The sequence below is a fragment of the Saccopteryx leptura genome, chromosome 3 (assembly GCF_036850995.1).
Source record: "Saccopteryx leptura isolate mSacLep1 chromosome 3, mSacLep1_pri_phased_curated, whole genome shotgun sequence".
In the NCBI taxonomy this organism is placed as follows: Eukaryota; Metazoa; Chordata; class Mammalia; order Chiroptera; family Emballonuridae; genus Saccopteryx; species Saccopteryx leptura.
In genome coordinates, this window is record NC_089505.1 from 308,487,926 (window position 1) to 308,506,526 (window position 18,601).

The 18,601-nt window shown below is 38.1% G+C and overlaps 1 protein-coding gene across 1 annotated transcript in view; it reads right to left on the reverse strand.

Moving 5' to 3' along the window:
* Positions 1-2,022: 2,022 nt before the first annotated feature.
* Positions 2,023-18,601, reverse strand: part of MCMDC2 (minichromosome maintenance domain containing 2) — a 42,762-nt gene continuing 26,183 nt past the window's right edge. Inside the window, exons 13-14 of the mRNA XM_066372446.1 lie at positions 15,707-15,816; positions 2,023-2,348 (exon numbers count right to left, since the gene is read on the reverse strand). Of these exons, the coding sequence (XP_066228543.1) occupies positions 2,182-2,348; positions 15,707-15,816 (277 nt within the window). The 3' untranslated portion in view covers positions 2,023-2,181. The remainder of the gene's footprint in view (positions 2,349-15,706; positions 15,817-18,601) is intronic.

The window sequence follows — 18,601 nt, forward strand, 5'->3', positions numbered from 1 at the left end:
CCATGCTCAGGCTGATGAACTGGCACTCAAGCTAGCCACCTTGGGGTTTCAACCTGGTCCAGTTCCAGTCCGACTATTCACTATGCCACTGTGGTCAGGCAGTAATTGCTACTTCTATGTGTCCACCAGGCAAACCCAGGCTTTTGAACTGGTTGGCCCAGCACTCCAAGTTTATGCTTTATCTGCTGGGTATCGGGTCAGGCTGAAGCATTCTTTTTATCGTATCTACACTGTACATTGCCTACCTGCTTGTCTGTAGCTATCTCATGGTATTTAAGCCTGTTAACCCTTTTATTATAGTATAATTTTGTTAAATCTGCCTAATTTATAAATTTAGCCTTATCATAGGTATGCATGTATAAGGGAAAAGTGCACTATTCATACTTCCACTTGGAGGTCTTGGAAGATGTCCCGTGGATAAGGGAGACAACTGTAGTTGGAAAATAATGAATTGCCCCTTAAAAGGTTTCACCTATGACCTATGAGTTTTATTAATTTGCTTTTTTTACCTTTGTAAACTAATCACAATCCTAGTACAAATAATTACTGTAATAAGGAAAATAGTGATTGGACATTCCAGTCTGTCCAGGACTTGAGAATTCAGTCTTAAACATGGAATTCCTACCTGGGTGAAGATTTAAGTAAATCTTGTTTTTCCCCAGTTGAGTCCCATAGTAATTTTTGTTTAGGGTTATAATTTCAATATGGAAAACAAATGTGTATAGCAACATTTATGATCACTGCCATCAAAGATAAAACATTCCCCTGCCAGTATTAGTACTCTTGTTTTAACAGAACTTTAACACAATTGTAAAATGGAGGGCATTTTATGGGTCTTTTATAAAATACTTGGCCATCAGAACCAGGAAAGTATTAAATATAGTAGTATAAGAAGCCACAAAATAAGGCTTAACGATAGAATTTTTTATAATACATTTTAAAACAATTGCCTTTAAATATCAATTTCTAAAAAAATCGATGCATGGTAATTATCACAGTTAAAAGGTAGCAATTGCCTGGCCTGTGGTGGCGTGGTGGATTAAAGCATAGACCTGGAGTGCTAACCTAAGGTTGCTAGTTCGAAACCCTGAGCTTGTCCTGTCAAGGCACATTCAAGTAGTCAAACAACTAAAGTGAAGCATCTATGAGTTGATACTTCTTGATCCCCAACTCTGTAAAATCAATAAAGTATTTTTTAAAAGGTGGCAATTTTGTGATAACTTATAGTGAATAAAGTTCAAGTTTTGAAAAAGGAAAACAGATTTGGGGATTTTACAAGAAGTATATTTTCTCGTGTCCCTACCTTTTAAGAGCAGATACCTTCCCTCTAAAAATGGAGACTTGGTTTACTAACTGGTTTCTTGGCCTTTTGGCACTCTTGTAACCAGTTAGCTTTAAAGAGCCAATTATTGCTCCTTATTTGATTTTATTTTTTGTTTGTTTAACCTGGCATATTAAAAAATGGAAAAATTTCAAGACTTTTCCTGACTCCATAATTAGGGCTTACAAAACTATGTAATGGGCATGTCAATATCTAGTAAAGCATAAAAAGTCCTTAAATTTGAGGCTTCTAGTTATATAAATTGTCAACAAGTGCAAGAGAAAACATTTTAAAATAATTTGAAAGTACTCATTTAAAGTGCTGTTGCCGACCTGACCCGTGGTGGCGCAGTGGATAAAGCATCGACCTGGAAATGCTGAGGTCGCCAGTTTGGAACCCTGGGCTTGCCTGGTGAAGGCACATATGGGAGTTGATGCTTCCAGCTCCTCCCCCCCCTTCTCTCTCTCTGTCTCTCTAAAAATGAATAAATAAAATAAAAAATAAAAAAGTTAAAGTGCTGTTGCCATCTTGTGACAAATGGCAGGAACTACATAACAGTTATCATTTTATGCATTGCTTAACTTCCAACATTCGTTACAGTTTTATCTCTGAAACACTGGGCTAGCCAGAGTATTTTTTTTTTTTTTTAAGGATTCTCCTAAATTTTAAATTTCTGCTATTGGCTTTGGGATCTGAATTAATGTTTATTAGCAATTAACTTAAAAAGAGACCATTATTTTATATTTTTAAGGTGGCATTCTAATGTACTACACACAATACTACCTGAAGCATTACTTCAAAATTACTCTTATTTCTTTTCATTGCATAAGTAGGAATGAAGAAAATTTTCCCCAGATTGCCTATTCATCACTAGTGAAAATAGATGACCCGGGTCCATATGTGGCAATAAACTGTAGGAGCTGTTGCTGGCACTGAGTCAGATAGATATCCCTTTGTTCTAAATATTCTTCATTATATAGTTCAAACGGAAATACTGCATTTGGAGCAATACAAAACACAGCAGCCCCTATGTGAAGAAGGAAAAAAGTGTAAATGAGAAATACTCCTTAAAATGCTAAATATTATTATTCAGTCTTAAACAGGAAAGAAATTCTAATGCATGCTACAACATGGATGAACCTTGAAGAAATTATACTAAAATAAGCCAAACAAAAAGGACCAATCTATGATTCCACTTAATATGAGGTACTAGAGAAGTCAAATTCACTGAGATTGAGTGTAGAATGGTGGTGTTCAGGGGCTGGGAAAAGGGGAAGAGTGGGAAGTTACTTAATGGGTATGAAATTTCAGTTTGGGGAAATGAAAAGGTTATTGACATGGGTTGTGGCAACAATGTGAATGTACATAACACCACTGTTATGTTTTTTTTTTCTCATAAATGACCTATTTTTATTGTGTTGATTTTGTTTTACTTATTTGCGTGGATGACTTAATTTCTATACTAAGATTTTTTTATATCTTTTTAAAATTTATTGTTTACATAGATTTTAGTGTCCCCCCCAAATGCATCCCCCTTCCCCCATGTTCCCCTCAACATCCCCTTGCCCCCTCCCTGCAACATCCTCCCCCCCTTCCCTCCAGGATTTGCTTTTCACTCTATAATGCTGTGTTATGTATATATAATTTCACCAATCTTTTTTCCTTCTCTGATCCCATCCTATCATCCCCTTTCCCTCTGTCTTCTTTCCCTATGGTCTGTTTGATCCCACCTCTGTCTCTATTCCATTCCTAAATATGAACCCTCAGTTTATATTCATTGGATTTCTCAAATGAATAATATTATATGATATTTTTCTTTCTCTGCCTGGCTTATTTCACTTAACATAATAGTTTCCAGGTCCATCCATGTAGCAAAAGGTAAGATTTCCTTCTTTTTCATGGCCCCATAATCCATTTTCTGTATGTACCACCGCTTTTTAATCCACTCGTCCACTGATGCGCACTTGGGCTGTTTCCAGATCTTGGCTATTGTAAACAGTGCTGCCGTAAACATGGAGGTGCATTTCTTTTGAATCAGTGATTTGGTTACTTAGGATATAGTCCTAAAAGTGGGATGGCTGGATCAAAAGGCAGTTCCACTTTTAATTTTTTGAGGACTCTCCATACTGTTTTCCACAGTGGCTGCACCAGTCTGCATTTCCACCAGCAGTGCAAAAGGTTCCCTTTTCTCCACATCTTCACCAGCACTTGTGTGTTTTGTTAATGAGTGCCATTCTGACTGGTGGGAGGTGTTATCTCATGGTGGTTTTAATTTGCATTTCTCTAAAGATTAGTGATTAAAATTTTTTCATCTGCCTATTGGCCATCTGTATGTCCTCTTTGGAGAAATCTATTCATTTCTTTTGCCCATTTTTTTATTGGATTGTTTATCTTCCTGGTGTTGAGTTTTACAAGTTCTTTATCAATTTTGGTTATTAACCCCTTATCAGATGTATTGTCAAATATGTTCTCCCATTATATGTTTGTCTTTTTATATTGTTCATATTGTCTTTAGCTGTGCAAAAGCTTTTTAGTTTGATATAGTCCTATTTCTTTATCCTGTCCTTTATTTCACTTGCCCTTGGAATAAATCAGCAAATATATTGCTGCGAGAGATGTCGGAGAGCTTACTGCCTATGTTTTCTTCTAAGATGCCTATGATTTCAAGACTTACATTTAAGTCTTCTATCCATTTGAGTTTATTTTTGTGAATAGTGTAAGTTGGTGGTCTAGTTTCATTTTTTTACAGCTGGCTGTCCAATTTTCCCAACACCATTTTTTAAAGAGACTGTCTTTACTCCATTGTATGCTCTTACCTCCTTTGTCAAATATCAATTGTCCATAAAGGTGCGGGTTTATTTCTGGGTTTTCTGTTCTGTTCCATTGATCTATATGCCTGTTCTTATGCCAGTACCAAGCTGTTTTGAGTACAATGGCCTTGTAATATAACCTGATATCAGGAAGTGTGATACCACCCACTTTATTCTTTTTCAAGATTGCAGAGGCTATTCATGTTCTTTTTTGGTTCCATATGAATTTTTTGAATATTTGTTCTATATCTTTGAGGTATGTCATTGGTATTTTAATAAGAGTTGCATTGAATTTATAAATTGCTTTGGGTAATATAAACATTTAAATGATGTTTATTCTTCCTATCCGTGAACACGGAATATGCTTCCACTTGTTTGTATCTTCCTTGATTTCTTTTATCAATGTTTTATAATTTTCCAAGTACAAGTCTTTAACCTACTTTTTAAAATTTACTCCTAGTTACTTTATTTTTTTGTTGTTGCAATAGTGAAGGGGCTTGTTTTATTAATTTTTCTCTCAGACAGTTCATTGTTGGTGTATAAAAATGCCTCTGATTTCTTAATATTAATTTTATATCCTGCCACCTTGCTGAATTCATTTATCAGGTCCAGTAGTTTGTTGTTGTTTTTTTATAAATAAATTTTTATTAATTTTAATGGGGTGACATCAATAAATCAGGGTACATATATTCAAAGAGAACATGTCCAGGTTATCTTGTCATTCAATTATGTTGCATACCCATCACCCAAAGTCAGATTGTCCTCTGTCACCTTCTATCTAGTTTTCTTTGTGCCTCTCCCCCTCCTCCTCTCCCTTCTTCCCTCCCCCCACCCCCCGTAACCACCACACTCTTGTCCATGTCTCTTAGTCTCGTTTTTATGTCCCACCAATGTATGGAATCCTGCAGTTCTTGTTTTTTTCTGATTTACTTATTTCACTCCGTGTAATGTTATCAAGATCCCACCATTTTGTTGTAAATGATGCGATGTCATCATTTCTTATGGCTGAATAGTATACCATGGTGTGTATGTGCCACATCTTCTTTATCCAGTCTTCTATTTTATTTTTTTTTACAGTGATTAAAGCCTTTAAGCAAACTCTTGGCCAATACAGCAAGAATCCATAAAAGAGTAGTGTCCTTAACATGTTCACCAAGTCCAAGTTGGCACCATCACCATGCCAAATCCCTGAAAAACACAACCCAACCCCAGTTCAATCTGTTAGGAGCTGTCACAAGGAGCAGGAGTCCAGGAAAAGTCCGCATGGCACTGGAATTGTCACAATTCTATACTTTGCAGCTCACGACCAAGTCCCAATGACCACTGCTTCTAGCTGGTAATGATTCAGATAGACTGGAAAAGCCATCTGCAGCATGTGTGGAGATGGAGCTTCTGTTCTCCTCTGCCTGGAGAGATAAGACCAGGTTGCTTTTCCCTGGAGCTCTGCGACTGTGGCATGGTAAAGAGAACCTTGGGATACACTAAGCTGGGTGGCAAAGGTAGATTCATAATAGAAGTTGGCAAAAGGGGGAAAGAGCTCTAAATTAGGAGCAGGTCCCAGCCTGAAATATGTGTGGGGCATTGAGGTAGGAGGAATAGAGGAAACACTATATATTAAACAAAGCAGCAGAAAATAGGACTATCAACACCCACAACAGATCCTCGAGGGAAGAATAAAAAACCTGACTATTCAGGCAAGACATATTTAAGTGGCCCTTGTGCAAATGAGATCAGTTTACCTGCTTGGAAGAAATACCCTAGGCTTGTCCACAGTGTCGTAGATGGGGCTGACGGCCCTGGGCACCTTCAACCTTCAGTGGGAAACCCCAGCATTCTGGGCAAGGTTAGGTCATAGGTGGCTGGAGCAGGGCTGGAAGAGACTGAACCCTCCCTTAGAGGAGCAAGGGGAAGCCTACCTTCCAGTGTCCCTGTTTCCTCACAGCAGAGGCATGTAAGTCTGGCAGGCTTTAGCTCAATGACCTTCCTTTCCACTATTGAAGCAGGACCCAGATGGCATCCTATGAGACCCCTTTAGGGTGTTGGAGCCTTTAAGGGCGTATCCTAAAAGCTGGTAGTTCACCTGATCTCTGGGCTTTTTCCGCCTCTTGGTATCTTAAAAGCCATGCTCAGAAGATCTCACTGAGGGGTTTGAGGATCCCCTTCCGCCTATATAAATCTTTTCCATATATCTGGAGCTATTTGGAAGGTCCAGTAGTTTTTTGACTGGGACTTGAAGGTTTTCTATGTACAGTATCATATCAGCAAATAATGATAGTTCTACTTTTCCAATTTGGATGCCTTTTATTTCTTCTTGTTTGATTGCTGTGGCTAGGACTTCCAGAACTATGTTGAATAAGAGTAGTGAAAGTGGATACCCCTGCCTTGTTCCTGATCTTAAGGGGATTTTAACTTTTGCCCATTGAGTATGATGTTGGCTGTGGTTTGTCATAGATGGCCTTTACCATGTTGAGATATGTTCCCTGTATTCCCACTTTGCTGAGAGTTTTGATCATAAATGGGTGCTAGATTTTATCAAATGCTTTTTCTGCATCTATTGATATTATCATGTGGTTTTTCTCCTTCCTTATGCTTATGTGATGAATCACATTGATTGATTTGCATATATTGTACCAGCCTTGCCTCCCCAGAATAAATTCTACTTGATCATGATGTATGATTTTTTTCATGTATTGCTGGATCTTGTTTGCTAATATTTTGTTGAGAATTTTAGCATCTAAATTCATCAGGGATATTGGCCTGCAGTTTTTTCTTTGTATTGTCTTTGCCTGGTTTTGGAATCAGAATTATGGCTGCCTCATAAAAGGAGCTTGGAAGTCCTCCCTCCTCTTGAATTTTTTGAAATGGCTTGAGAAGGATAGGAGTTAGTTCTTCTTTGAGTATTTGGTAGAATTCGCCTGTGAAGCCATCTGGCTCAGGGTTTTTGTTTGTTGGGAGTATTTTGATAACTGTTTCGATCTCATTTGTTGTAATCGGTCTGTTTAGGTTTTCTGATTCTTCCAGATTGATTTTTGGAAAGATTATATGTTTCAAGGAATTTGTCCATTTCACCTAGGTTGTCTAGTTTTTTGGCATACAGTTCTTCATAGTATTTTCTTACAATTCTTTGTATTTCTGCTATATCAGTTGTTACTTCTCCACTCTCATTTCTAATTTTATTTATTTGAGTCCTCTTTTTTTCTTGGTGAGTCTGGTTAAAGGTTCATCAATCTTGTTTACCTTTTCAAAGAATCAGCTCTTGGTTTCATTGATCCTCTGTATTGTTTTTTTAGCTTCTATGTCATTTATTTCTGCTCTGATCTTTATTATTTCTTTCCTTCTACTTCCTCTGGGCTTTATTTGCTGTTCTTTTTCTAGTTCTTTTAGTTGCAGGATTAAGTTGTTTATTTGAGCTTTTTCTAGCTTTTTAGGGTTGCCTGTACTGCTATGAATTTCCCTCTCAGGACTGCCTTTGCTGTGTCCCATAATTTTGAGTTGTTGTATGCTTATTTTCATTTCTTTAAGGAAATTTTTTATTTCTTCCTTGATCTCATTGCTGACCCATTCTTTATTCAATAACATGCTGTTTAGTTTCCAAGTGTTTGAGTGTTTTTTAGTTTTTCTATTGTAGTTGATTTCTAGTTTTATGCCATTGTGGTCAGAGAAGATGCTTCCTATGATTTCAATCTTCTTAAATTTGTTGAGATTCGTTTTATGCCCTAACATGTGTCCTGTCCTATAGAATGTACCATGAGCACTTGAAAAAAAATGTGTATTCTGCTGCTTTAGGGTGAAAGGTTCTGAAGATATCTATTAAATCCAGTTGATCTAGTGTGTCCTTTAAGTCTGTTTCTTTGTTAATTTTCTTTCTTGAGGATCTATCCAGTGATGTTAGTGGGGTATTGAAATCCCCCACTATTATAGTATCACTGTTGATCTCACCCTTTATGTCATCAAAGTCTGTTTATATATTTAGGTGCTCATGTATTAGATGCATAGATATTAATAATGGTTATCTCTTCCTGTTGGATTGTTCCCTTTATCATTATGTAATGACCTTCTTTATCCCTTACTATAGTTTTTGTTTTAAAGTCTATTTTGTCAGATATAAATATTGCTACCCCAGCTTCTTTTTTTTTCATTTCTGTTTGCATGAAATATTTTCCATCCTTTTACTTTCAGTCTATGCGTATCTTTTGTTTTGAGGTGGGTCTCTTGTAGACAGCATATGTACAGGTCCTGTTTTCTTATCCATGCAGCTACCCTATGTCTTTTGATTGGAGCATTTAGTCCAGAGTGGAAAGGTTATTGATATATAGTTATTTATTGCCATTTTATTCTTTAAATCTACATTCCTCTTTTACTAGATCCCCCCCCCCACTTTGTTCTGTTTATAGCAGGTCCCTTAACATTTCTTGCAGCATTTGTTTGGTTGTAATGAATTCCTCGAGGTTTTTTGTTTTTTGTGTGTGTCTATTTTTTTTTTCTTTTTGTCTGGGAAGCTTTTTATTTCTCCTCTAATTTTAAATGATAGCCTTGCTGAATAAAGAAGTTTTGGTTATAGGCTCTTGTTCTGCATTACTTTGACTATTTCTTGCTATTCCCTTCTGGCCACAAGTGTTTCTGTTGAAAAGTAGGATGTCATCCTTATGGGGTTTCCTTTGTAGGTGATTGACTGCTTTTCTTTTGCAGCTTTTCATATTCTTTATCTCTTAGCTTTGGTATTTTGATTATGATGTGTCTTGGTGTGGGTCTCTTTGGGTTCTTTTTTAATGGGATTCTTTCTCTGTGCTTCTTGAATCTGTGTGACTCTTTTCTGCATCAATTTAGGGAAATTTTCAGCTATGATTTCTTCAATCAGGTTCTCTATCCCTTGTTCTTTTTCTTCTCCTTCAGAAAGCCCAATTATGCGGATATTGTTTATCTTCATGTTGTCACAGAGCACTCTTAAGAGTTTCCTCAGACTTTTTGGTCCTCTTTTCTCTTTGCTGTTGTGCTTCCGTGCTTTCACTCATCTTGTCCTCTAAGTCGCTGATTCGATCCTGTGCTTCATCCAGCCTGCTTTTAATTCCTTCTAGTATAGTCTTCATTTCTGATAGTTTGTCATTTCTGTCCGATTCTTTTTTATGATTTCAGTGTCCTTTTTTTTTTTTTTTTTTTTTTTTTTTTCATTTTTCTGAAGCTGGAAACAGGGAGAGACAGTCAGACAGACTCCCGCATGCACCCGACCGGGATCCACCCGGCACACCCACCAGGGGTGGTGCTCTGCCCCCCAGGGGGCGATGCTCTGCCCATCCTGGGCGTCGCCATATTGCGACCAGAGCCACTCTAGCGCCTGAGGCAGAGGCCACAGAGCCATGCCCAGCGCCCGGGCCATCTTTGCTCCAATGGAGCCTTGGCTGCGGGAGGGGAAGAGAGAGACAGAGAGGAAAGCGCGGCGGAGGGGTGGAGAAGCAAATGGGCGCTTCTCCTATGTGCCCTGGCCGGGAATCGAACCCGGGTCCTCCGCACGCTAGGCCGACGCTCTACCGCTGAGCCAACCGGCCAGGGCTCAGTGTCCTTTTTGATGCTTACAATTTTTTTATTTAGGTGCTCATTAAGTCTATCCATTGTAGCTTTGAGATCCTTAAGCATCCTAACAATCATTATTTTAAACTCTGCATCTGGTAACTTAATTACTTCCATTTCATCCAGCTCTTTCTCTGGAGATTTTTCTTGTTGATTCATATGGCTTAGTTCCTCTGTCTTCCCATTGTTCCTGTGTGTGGTTTGCAGGCTTGTTCGAGTTGTGGTCTCCTTAACTAGTAAAGCCCGCTTTCAAGTTCTGATTTGCCTGCTGTCCAGTTGCTTAACTCAGTAGGGAGCTTAGTTGAAACTATCCAGGAATGCAGTGGGTTTGACCTCTGAGAATCTGAAGGTATGTTCTGCCAGTTACTCTCGGGGTGGGGCATGTTCTCAGTATGAAGTGGGAGGTGTAGCTCAGGTCTCCCTGGAAACCTGAGTCACTGTCCCTCCCCCTTACTTCCTCCTTTCTGCAGTGTCTTTCGTGCTGATTGTAGCTGACAGCTCTTTGGAGGTGGGACACCTGGATCCACTTTAGGCATGTGCTGGGCAGAGGGCTCAACCCCTCTCCCATCTATGGCCGCCTCTGCATTGGAGAATGAGTCAGCTTAACTCAGGTCAGCTCAGGCACTCCTCTCCCTGTCACCCTTTGTCTTGCTCTCCCTACTTTTCTCATGGGGGACCAGTCAGTCCTCTCAGCCCTCCTAGCCCCCGGAGCCCCAGGCAAGTGGCTGTGAGCAATATATTCTGCTCTGTCCCTTTAAAGCACCCCAGCCACTTCCCACATACTGAATTTTCACTCTTCTCCCCATTCAATGCTGTCCAGCTGTCTCCTCCAGTCCCAGGGTTTCTAGGCTGGGTCTCCGGTTCTGAGACTGAGGGCCCCCACCTCTCAGGGTCTCCTTGTAATGAGAGCCCTTCTGGACCCTCAACTTCAGCCTCTCCTCACTCCTGGGAGCAGGGGAGCCACCACCATGCCCCCATACTCCCTACCAGGATCGGTGTGGATTCTTCTGTGCTCCTTGGTTTTTGAGTCCTGTTCTTTTATTTTTTTAACATATTTTTAAATTTTATTTTATTCATTTTTTTAGAAAGGAGAGAGAGAGAGACAGAGAGAGAGAAGGGGGGAGGAGCAGGAAGCATCAGCTCCCATATGTGCCTTGACCAGGCAAGCCCAGGGTTTCAAACCGGCGACCTCAGCATTTCCAGGTCGTCGCTTTATCCACTGCGCTACCACAGGTTGAGTCCTGTTCTTTTAGACCAAAGTTGGTTCTTCACGATGATTGTTCCTAAATTAATTTGTAATCCAGTTTGGTGGTGGGAGGTGGCAGTCTGTGCATCTGCCTACTCTGCTGCCATCTGGGAATCCTCTGTATATTTCATCACAATTAAAAAAATACTTGACTATTACTGTAGGAGATTAGCTCTTACATTGTTTCATTGGTTGATTCATTGAATGAATACCTAAATGTGCCTGTCCAGGAGTATAATTGCTAGTTTAGCTGACAGTGCCTACCTTCCTAAAAGTGTCTGTCTTAAGTAAACACTTTTATAACCTCAGACTTTGGTGACTGCTCCCTTTACTGCTTTACCTTACTTGAAACATGTTGTCCCCAACAGCACTGCTTTCCTTGTGGCTATCTAAAGTTAAGCTGCTTTTTATCAAACACCCCACATACCTTAGTATCATATAAGATAGTCAGTAGTACCTAACTTGCTGTCCCTTTGCTGCTTCCAGATCATTATTGCCCATTATCCTCTTGGTAAAAATCTGCCTGACCTGTAGTTGCACAGTGGATAGAGCATCAACCTGGAATGTTGCAGTTGCTGTTTCAAAACCCTGGGCTTTCCCTGTCAAGGCCCATATGAGAAGCAACGACTGCAAGTTGATGCTTCCTTCCTCCCCATCCCTTTTCTCACTCCTCTCTCTAAAAAATCAATAAATGAAATTTTGAAAAAATCTTTCTTCCTTTAATGCCCAATGCTATCCGGGCTTTATCAGCCCATCCCTTTCCACAGTCAACAACCAGCTCTAAGCCTTTGACTCACAATCTTCCTCTCTTCCCTAATATCTGCCATTCAGTGATTTCCATGTGAATGACCCATTTAACTCCTGACCTCCTTGTGTCCTAACTTTTCCCCCTCTACTTCCACCACACATTAAGGTCACAGGACACTTCATATTACCAGAAACTTACTTAAAAACCATGACTTTAAATATCCTGCTCCCCTATACTACTTATATCTCAGTGACCTCCAATCTGCTTCTTTCAATTCACTTTCCTCTTTTAACCAATTTGAGTCCCTCCCTTTGCCATTGCCTACCCACTCCCTTGCTCCTCTGCAACACTGCCACACGCACCTATCAGAACTTCAACTTGTATAAACCCAACCATTTACTCTGTGCCTGCACTCAGGCTGCTAGGCAGAAAATCACATGCAGTTGGCATTCTGGGTTTCACTTTAAGGCACAGAAACCTCAAATGGGTACTTGTACTGTTTGACAACCCTGCTGAGTTTCTCTAGCATACTGCTTTTCTATCCTTCACAGTGACTATTATATTCCATTGTCTCCTCAAACATTTTGTTCTTAATTGATAATCACCTTGTGTAGAGTATATCACAAAATCTTCAGCCCCACCTGATTCTGTATCCATTGTCTTCCCTCCTATAAAAAAAAAGTGACTCTTCAGTCACAGGCTAATACTGTCATATATGCTCTCGATCCCATCCCTCTCTCCCTTTTAAAGAACTTCACTCTTGATATTCCCCTCTTTCTGTAGTATCATTAGTTTTACTCTTTATTGAACATCATATGATCTTCATATCTTCACTTCCTACCTCACCCAAACCTCCTCCATTGAATTAGTTCTGATCATAGCCATGCCAAATCTAATCATACTTAAACTCTCAGTAGCACCTGATACAGCTGACTACCATGCTCCTTTCTTGAAATACTCTCTTTCCTTGGCTTCTGTAATACCACACTTGATTTTCTGTTTACATTCTAGCTGCTACTTCTCAGTCTCCTTTGTTAGTTCCTCCTCCTCATTCCCATTTCTAAATATTGGAATCTTCAAGGGCAGTGGTGGAATTCTCTGTGGTCTCTCTAGGTGATTTCATCTATTCCATGTCTTTGAGTAGCATCTCTGTGCTGATGACTCCTAAATTATATTTCTAGGTTAGAACTGTTCTAAAATTCATATTCTTATATATGTTTATTAATACTCATACAATGTTTCAAACTTATGTCTATAATTAGATTTTTCTCCCTCAAATTTTTCTTTCTTCCCAGTCTTGGTAAATGGTACCATGATCCACTCAGTTTCTCAAGGCAGAAACCTGGGAGTTTTCCTTAATTCGCACCTCTTCCCGCTGCCCCAACTCCTAAATCTAGTTTTTGAGGACAGCCTATTGGTTTTTGTATCCAAGGAAAATCTCCCTGAGTACTGATGATTTTCTTGCTATGTTTAAAGTAACATTTAAGGAGCTCTTAACATTGTTTTGTTTAAGACTTTAAAGTCAATATAACTAACTGAAATTTATTATGAAAACAAAAACAAATTAAAGGAAAAGAAGTATTTTCACATAGTTTTATTTTCCTCAACATTTTCTTTCTTTCTTTTTTTAGTATTATTTTTTATATTTTTATTTTTTGTATTTTTCTGAAGTGAGAAGTAGGGAGGCAGAAAGACAGACTCCCATTGCGCCCGACCAGGATCCACGCAGCATGCCCACCAGGGGGCAATGCTCTTCCCATCTGGGGTATTGCTCCGTTGCAACTGGAGCCATTCTAGCGCCTGAGGAAGGAGGCCATGGAGCCATCCAGTGCCCAGGCCAACTTTGCTCCAGTTGAGCCTTGGCTGCAGGAGGGGAAGAGAAAGATAGAGAGAAAGAAGAGGGAGGAGGGTGGAGAAGCAGATGGGCACTTCACCTGTGTGCCCTGGCTGGGAATTGAACCCGGGATTTCCACATGCTGGGCTGACACTCTATCACTCAGCCAACTGGCCAGGGCTCAACAAACATTTTCTTAAATGCTTTGAAAAAGTATTGACAGAATAGTTACCAAGCAAAAATAGCTGTATTATTGCAGGAGTATTTAATAGTATACTTATAGATTCTAAATTCAAAGACATATATTTTTGTCTTCTTATGAAATCTAGTTATGTCTTTGATGGCATGCCTTAGTAAAATTGGCAGCAATTTTTCTTTATGCTACATAAAATAATGTAACTTAGATTTTAACAAGTATGTCAAGAATATTTTAAGAGAAGAATATAACAATAAAGCAAATTTAAAATATTTATATCATTATTTAGTACTGGTTGAGAACCAGGTTTTTCTATTTTGGTAAATAGAACTAAATCAGGATGATAACTCACCTTTTCTAGAGGTCATGATTTATCTCCCTAAGTAAAAAAGTATAAAGCACATACATATATAAATTTATATATAATTTAGGGAATCACAAGCCCCTAGGACTCTAAGCATCCATGGATCCTAGGTTAGAAATGCTTGATTTAGATAATTATAAAGTTCTAATGGATCTTTGCAGAAGTTATTACAATATAAATTCAATTTAAAGTAAATTTAAGCACTAAACATATACACACAGAAATCAGTGTTTTTAAGTCCAAGGATTGAAACTAAAGTTTGGTTTGAAACATGGTTTGATTGGTACATAAAGACACATGCAGCCCGATGTTCACTGCAGCATTGTTCACAATGGCCAAGACATGGAAACCAAAAAGCCCTTCAATAGGTGATTGGATAAAGAAGATGTGGTACATATATACTGTGGAATACTACTCAGCCATAAGAAATGATGACATCGGATCATTTACAACAACATGGATGAACCTTGATAACATTATACTGAGTGAAATAAGTAAATCAGAAAAAACTAAGATCTATATGATTCCATACATAGGTGGGACATAAAAATGAGACTCAGGGACATGGACAAGAGTGTGGTGATTATGGGGGGGGAGAAAAGGGAAGAGGAGGGGGAGGGGCACGAAGAAAATCAGATAGAAGGTGACGGAAGACAATTTGACTGGGTGATGGGTATGCAACATAATCAAATGTCAAAATAACCTGGAGATGTTTTCTCTGAACCTATGTATCCTGACTGATCTATGTTACCCCATTAAAATTTTTTAAAAAAAGAAACATGGTTTGTCTCATCAAAATTAATAACTCATTTATTTCAACAAAGAATTTTGTGAGAATAACTTTACTCTTACATTAAGAGTTCTTTTAAGGTTTGTATTAGTAAAACCATAAGCTCCATTCATTTCAAATACTTAAATGCTACAGTCATAGTATAACTAGCAATTCAGAGACAGTGGTGATGTAATAAAATCATATATTCTTTGCCTCTGTGGGGGACTACATGAGTATTAAAAGTTGCATGTCATTTAAAAAGGAAGATTTAAAATTTCATGTGTTGTATGAAGTACATTTTTTTTCCCTAGAATTATTTAAACAATGCAAAAGTTCAAGTATAGAAACAATCATGCACAATAAGGAACTTCAGGCCTGGCCTGTGGTGGTGCAGTGGATAGTGCATCAACCTGGAATGCTGAGTTCACTGGTTCAAAACCCTGTTCAGGGCTTGCCTGGACAAGGCACATATGAAAATCAATCAATGAATAGCTAAAGTGAAGTAACTATGAGTTGAAACTTCTAGTTCCCTCCCCCTCTCTCCTCTCTCTGTAGAGTCAATAAATGAAATCTTATAAAAAGGAACTTCAGATAATGATAACTACTTATAAGCAATTAACAAATGTTCAAATTAGCACAAGACTTACTGATAGAAATTTGTTATTCCTTAAAAAAATACTTAAAATATATGTAACACTTTAACAGAGTAAAAGTATTTAAGTTTAAATGTAATTATTTGTTATATTGTAATTAACTTATATTGAAGTTTAAATGTAATTATTAAGTTTAAATGCAAATATTTACGTTTAAATGTAATTAAAATGTAGTTATTAACAATTTAAAAGATTACCATATTTCAGTGTAAGAGATGTTTCAAATAATAAGGCTGCAATTAGTACATCTTCTTTAAGCACTTTCTTCCTTAAGTTCAGTCGAGCATGGGCTTCAGATAAGGAAACTCTAAAAAAGAAAATTGATGACAATCAAAATATGTTGATAGTATAAAGATAATATATATATATTGGCAGGAACAAACCAAGACATGCAAACATAAGCCACACCTTAAAGATCACACTCTTTCTTTAAAAACAAATATTTAAGCCCTGGGCAGTTGGCTCAGTGGTGAGCGTCGGCCTGGTGTGCAGGAGTCCCGGGTTTGATTTCCAGCCAGGGCACACAGGAGAAGTGCCCATCTGTTTCTCCACCCCTCCCCCTCTTCTTCCTCTGTCTCTTCCCCTCCCCAGCCGAGGCTCCATTCGAGCAAAGATGGCCCGGGTGCTGAGGATGGCTCCATGGCCTCTGTCTCAGGCGCTAGAATGACTGTTCGCAACAGAGCAACGCCCCAGATGGGCACAGCATTACCGACTGGTAGGCATGCCGGGTGGATCCCAGTCGGGTGCATGTGGGAGTCTGACTGCCTCCCCGTTTCCAGCTTAAAAAATAAATAAATAAAAACAAAACCCCCCACAAATAGTTTCTTTTCAAAGCATTCTTTCTTACCAAGTTGAATGGACTATTCTAGAATAAGCAAGTATCCTGTCTTATAATTAAAGAATTGGTTTTCACCCTGGCTTATCTTAATTATTCTAGACCTCCTTTCCCCAAATTCTGTTCTTCTAAGTACACTGTTGGAAAAATTAACCTAACTATCTCTTATAGACACACTCTTGGTATTTTCTTTCAGTTAATTCCTCTATTTCAATTCTCATATAATCTTGAAATTTCAGTGTTGGAAGACACTTTTGAGATTAAAGTTCAAACTCCCAACAGATAATTAAATTTTCTCTAAAACATCCCAGGCTATTTATTGTCTAGTTTCTTTTAAAGTTTTCCTAGGATTCACTAAGAATCACAGGGCAATTCATCTCTTTATTTTTAAACTACTTTGATACTTGAAAAATCTCCTTTAAGCTCTCATTAGGCATGTAGTATACTTGAATGATTGCTGGACTTGGGAATCAGAAAAGCTGGACTAAGTCTCCAGAATTTAATAGCCGTGTGATGTTGTATGAATTATTTAATTTCTGAGATTATTTTGAATTTCAGCTATAAAATGGAGATGATAATTCATAAGGCAATTGAAATCTTAGGACTCACCCACAGAGATATATAAATATGAGCTGAAATTAGTTTCACTGCAATTTCCACCCACTGGTCCCTGGTTCTGCCTTCTGGTATTACAGAACAAGCCTAATACTTCTTAAATGTGACAGCTCTTCAAATAGTCAAACACAACTTTTCTAGTTGCCACATATTTTCTTTTCTCAAGATAAATATTCCTAGTTCCTCTAAGATGTTAAAAGACCTAATGTTCAGGCCCTTTACCATTCTGGCTAATGAGCAGATTTGATTAACATTCCTATTCAGTATAATATTATTACAGGTGTGATTTGACCAACAGAGTAGAGGAGAGGCTGAACTAACACTTTCTTACTCATGATACTATATTCTATTAATGGGCCCCCAATTCACAGTATTATTAACAGCCACGTTATATTGTTTACTCGTATTAACTATCAAAAGAATAAAAATCTCAAGTCTTTTTCATATTAAGCCACATCACCCTTTCCCATCCATTCATACTTGTTCTAGGGAGGCTGAGATCTAACTGAGAACATTGATCCTATTAATTTTCTTCTTGTTATATTAATACTAAGACTATCATTCGAGCCTGTGAAGATCTCTCCAGAGTTTTTTATTTATAAATTTGATTATCATACTCATGATGTCTCACCCAATCTCCTTCTAAAAATGTTGGCCAAAACAGATATGTACATGACCTTTCAGAAAGAGAGAGGAGAGTATTTATTGTTCAGCTCCACTTCTTCAGAAAATCAAGGATGGTGTTTTTAGGTACCTATCTAAGTAGGAGAAAAATTCAGGTTTTATGATTCTTCTGACCAGTGGTTCATTTATTTTGCTACTTTATAAGCCCCATCTCCACCTCTAGGGTTTATTTCTACAATGGGAAAAAGTAGAGTTACTTTTTATTAAAGTTATTAAAATTACCTCAGCTTTATTTTTGGGTCAATGTAGTCAAATGTAAACTGAGGCTATGTGAGTTTAAATAAAAAGTGTCTTTTTAGCCTGACTTGTAGTGGCACAGTAGAGAGCGTTGACCTGGAATGCTGAGGTTGGCTGAGGTTGCCAGTTGAAAACCCTTGGCTTACTGAGTCAAAGTACATATGAGAACCAACTACAATGAGTTAATGCTTCCTGTCCCCCTCCCTTTCTCTCTCTCTCTTCTCTCTAAAATCAACAAACAAAATTTTAAAAATATATCCTTTTAACTACAGAGAAAAAACATAAGAAAAAATAGGACTTCCAGAGCTCTTACGCTTTGAGTATTGAGTACTAATTTAAGTATTTTAAATATTACTTCATAAAATAGAAAACATTATACAATTCTGTTTACCAATTTAAAACATGACAGTTCATTTCTACCTTGACTTATCTTTAGCATTTTTTTTTAGCTCTATGAAGATAAGATACCATTGGAGAAATTAACTAAACATATTTATCTCTTAGAGATCCATACTTGACATTTCCTGCTGGTCCCTCACTTGTCTTATTTTATATTGCAGATATAACAAGATACTTACTTATTTAATGGATGACTTTACTCCTGGTCCTACTTTATAATTTGAGGTTATACATTAATATATATCAAATTAAGTAATGGTCTACCAGTAGGGGACTGTTTAAATTATGGTACACCGGCCCTGGCCGGTTGGCTCAGTGGTAG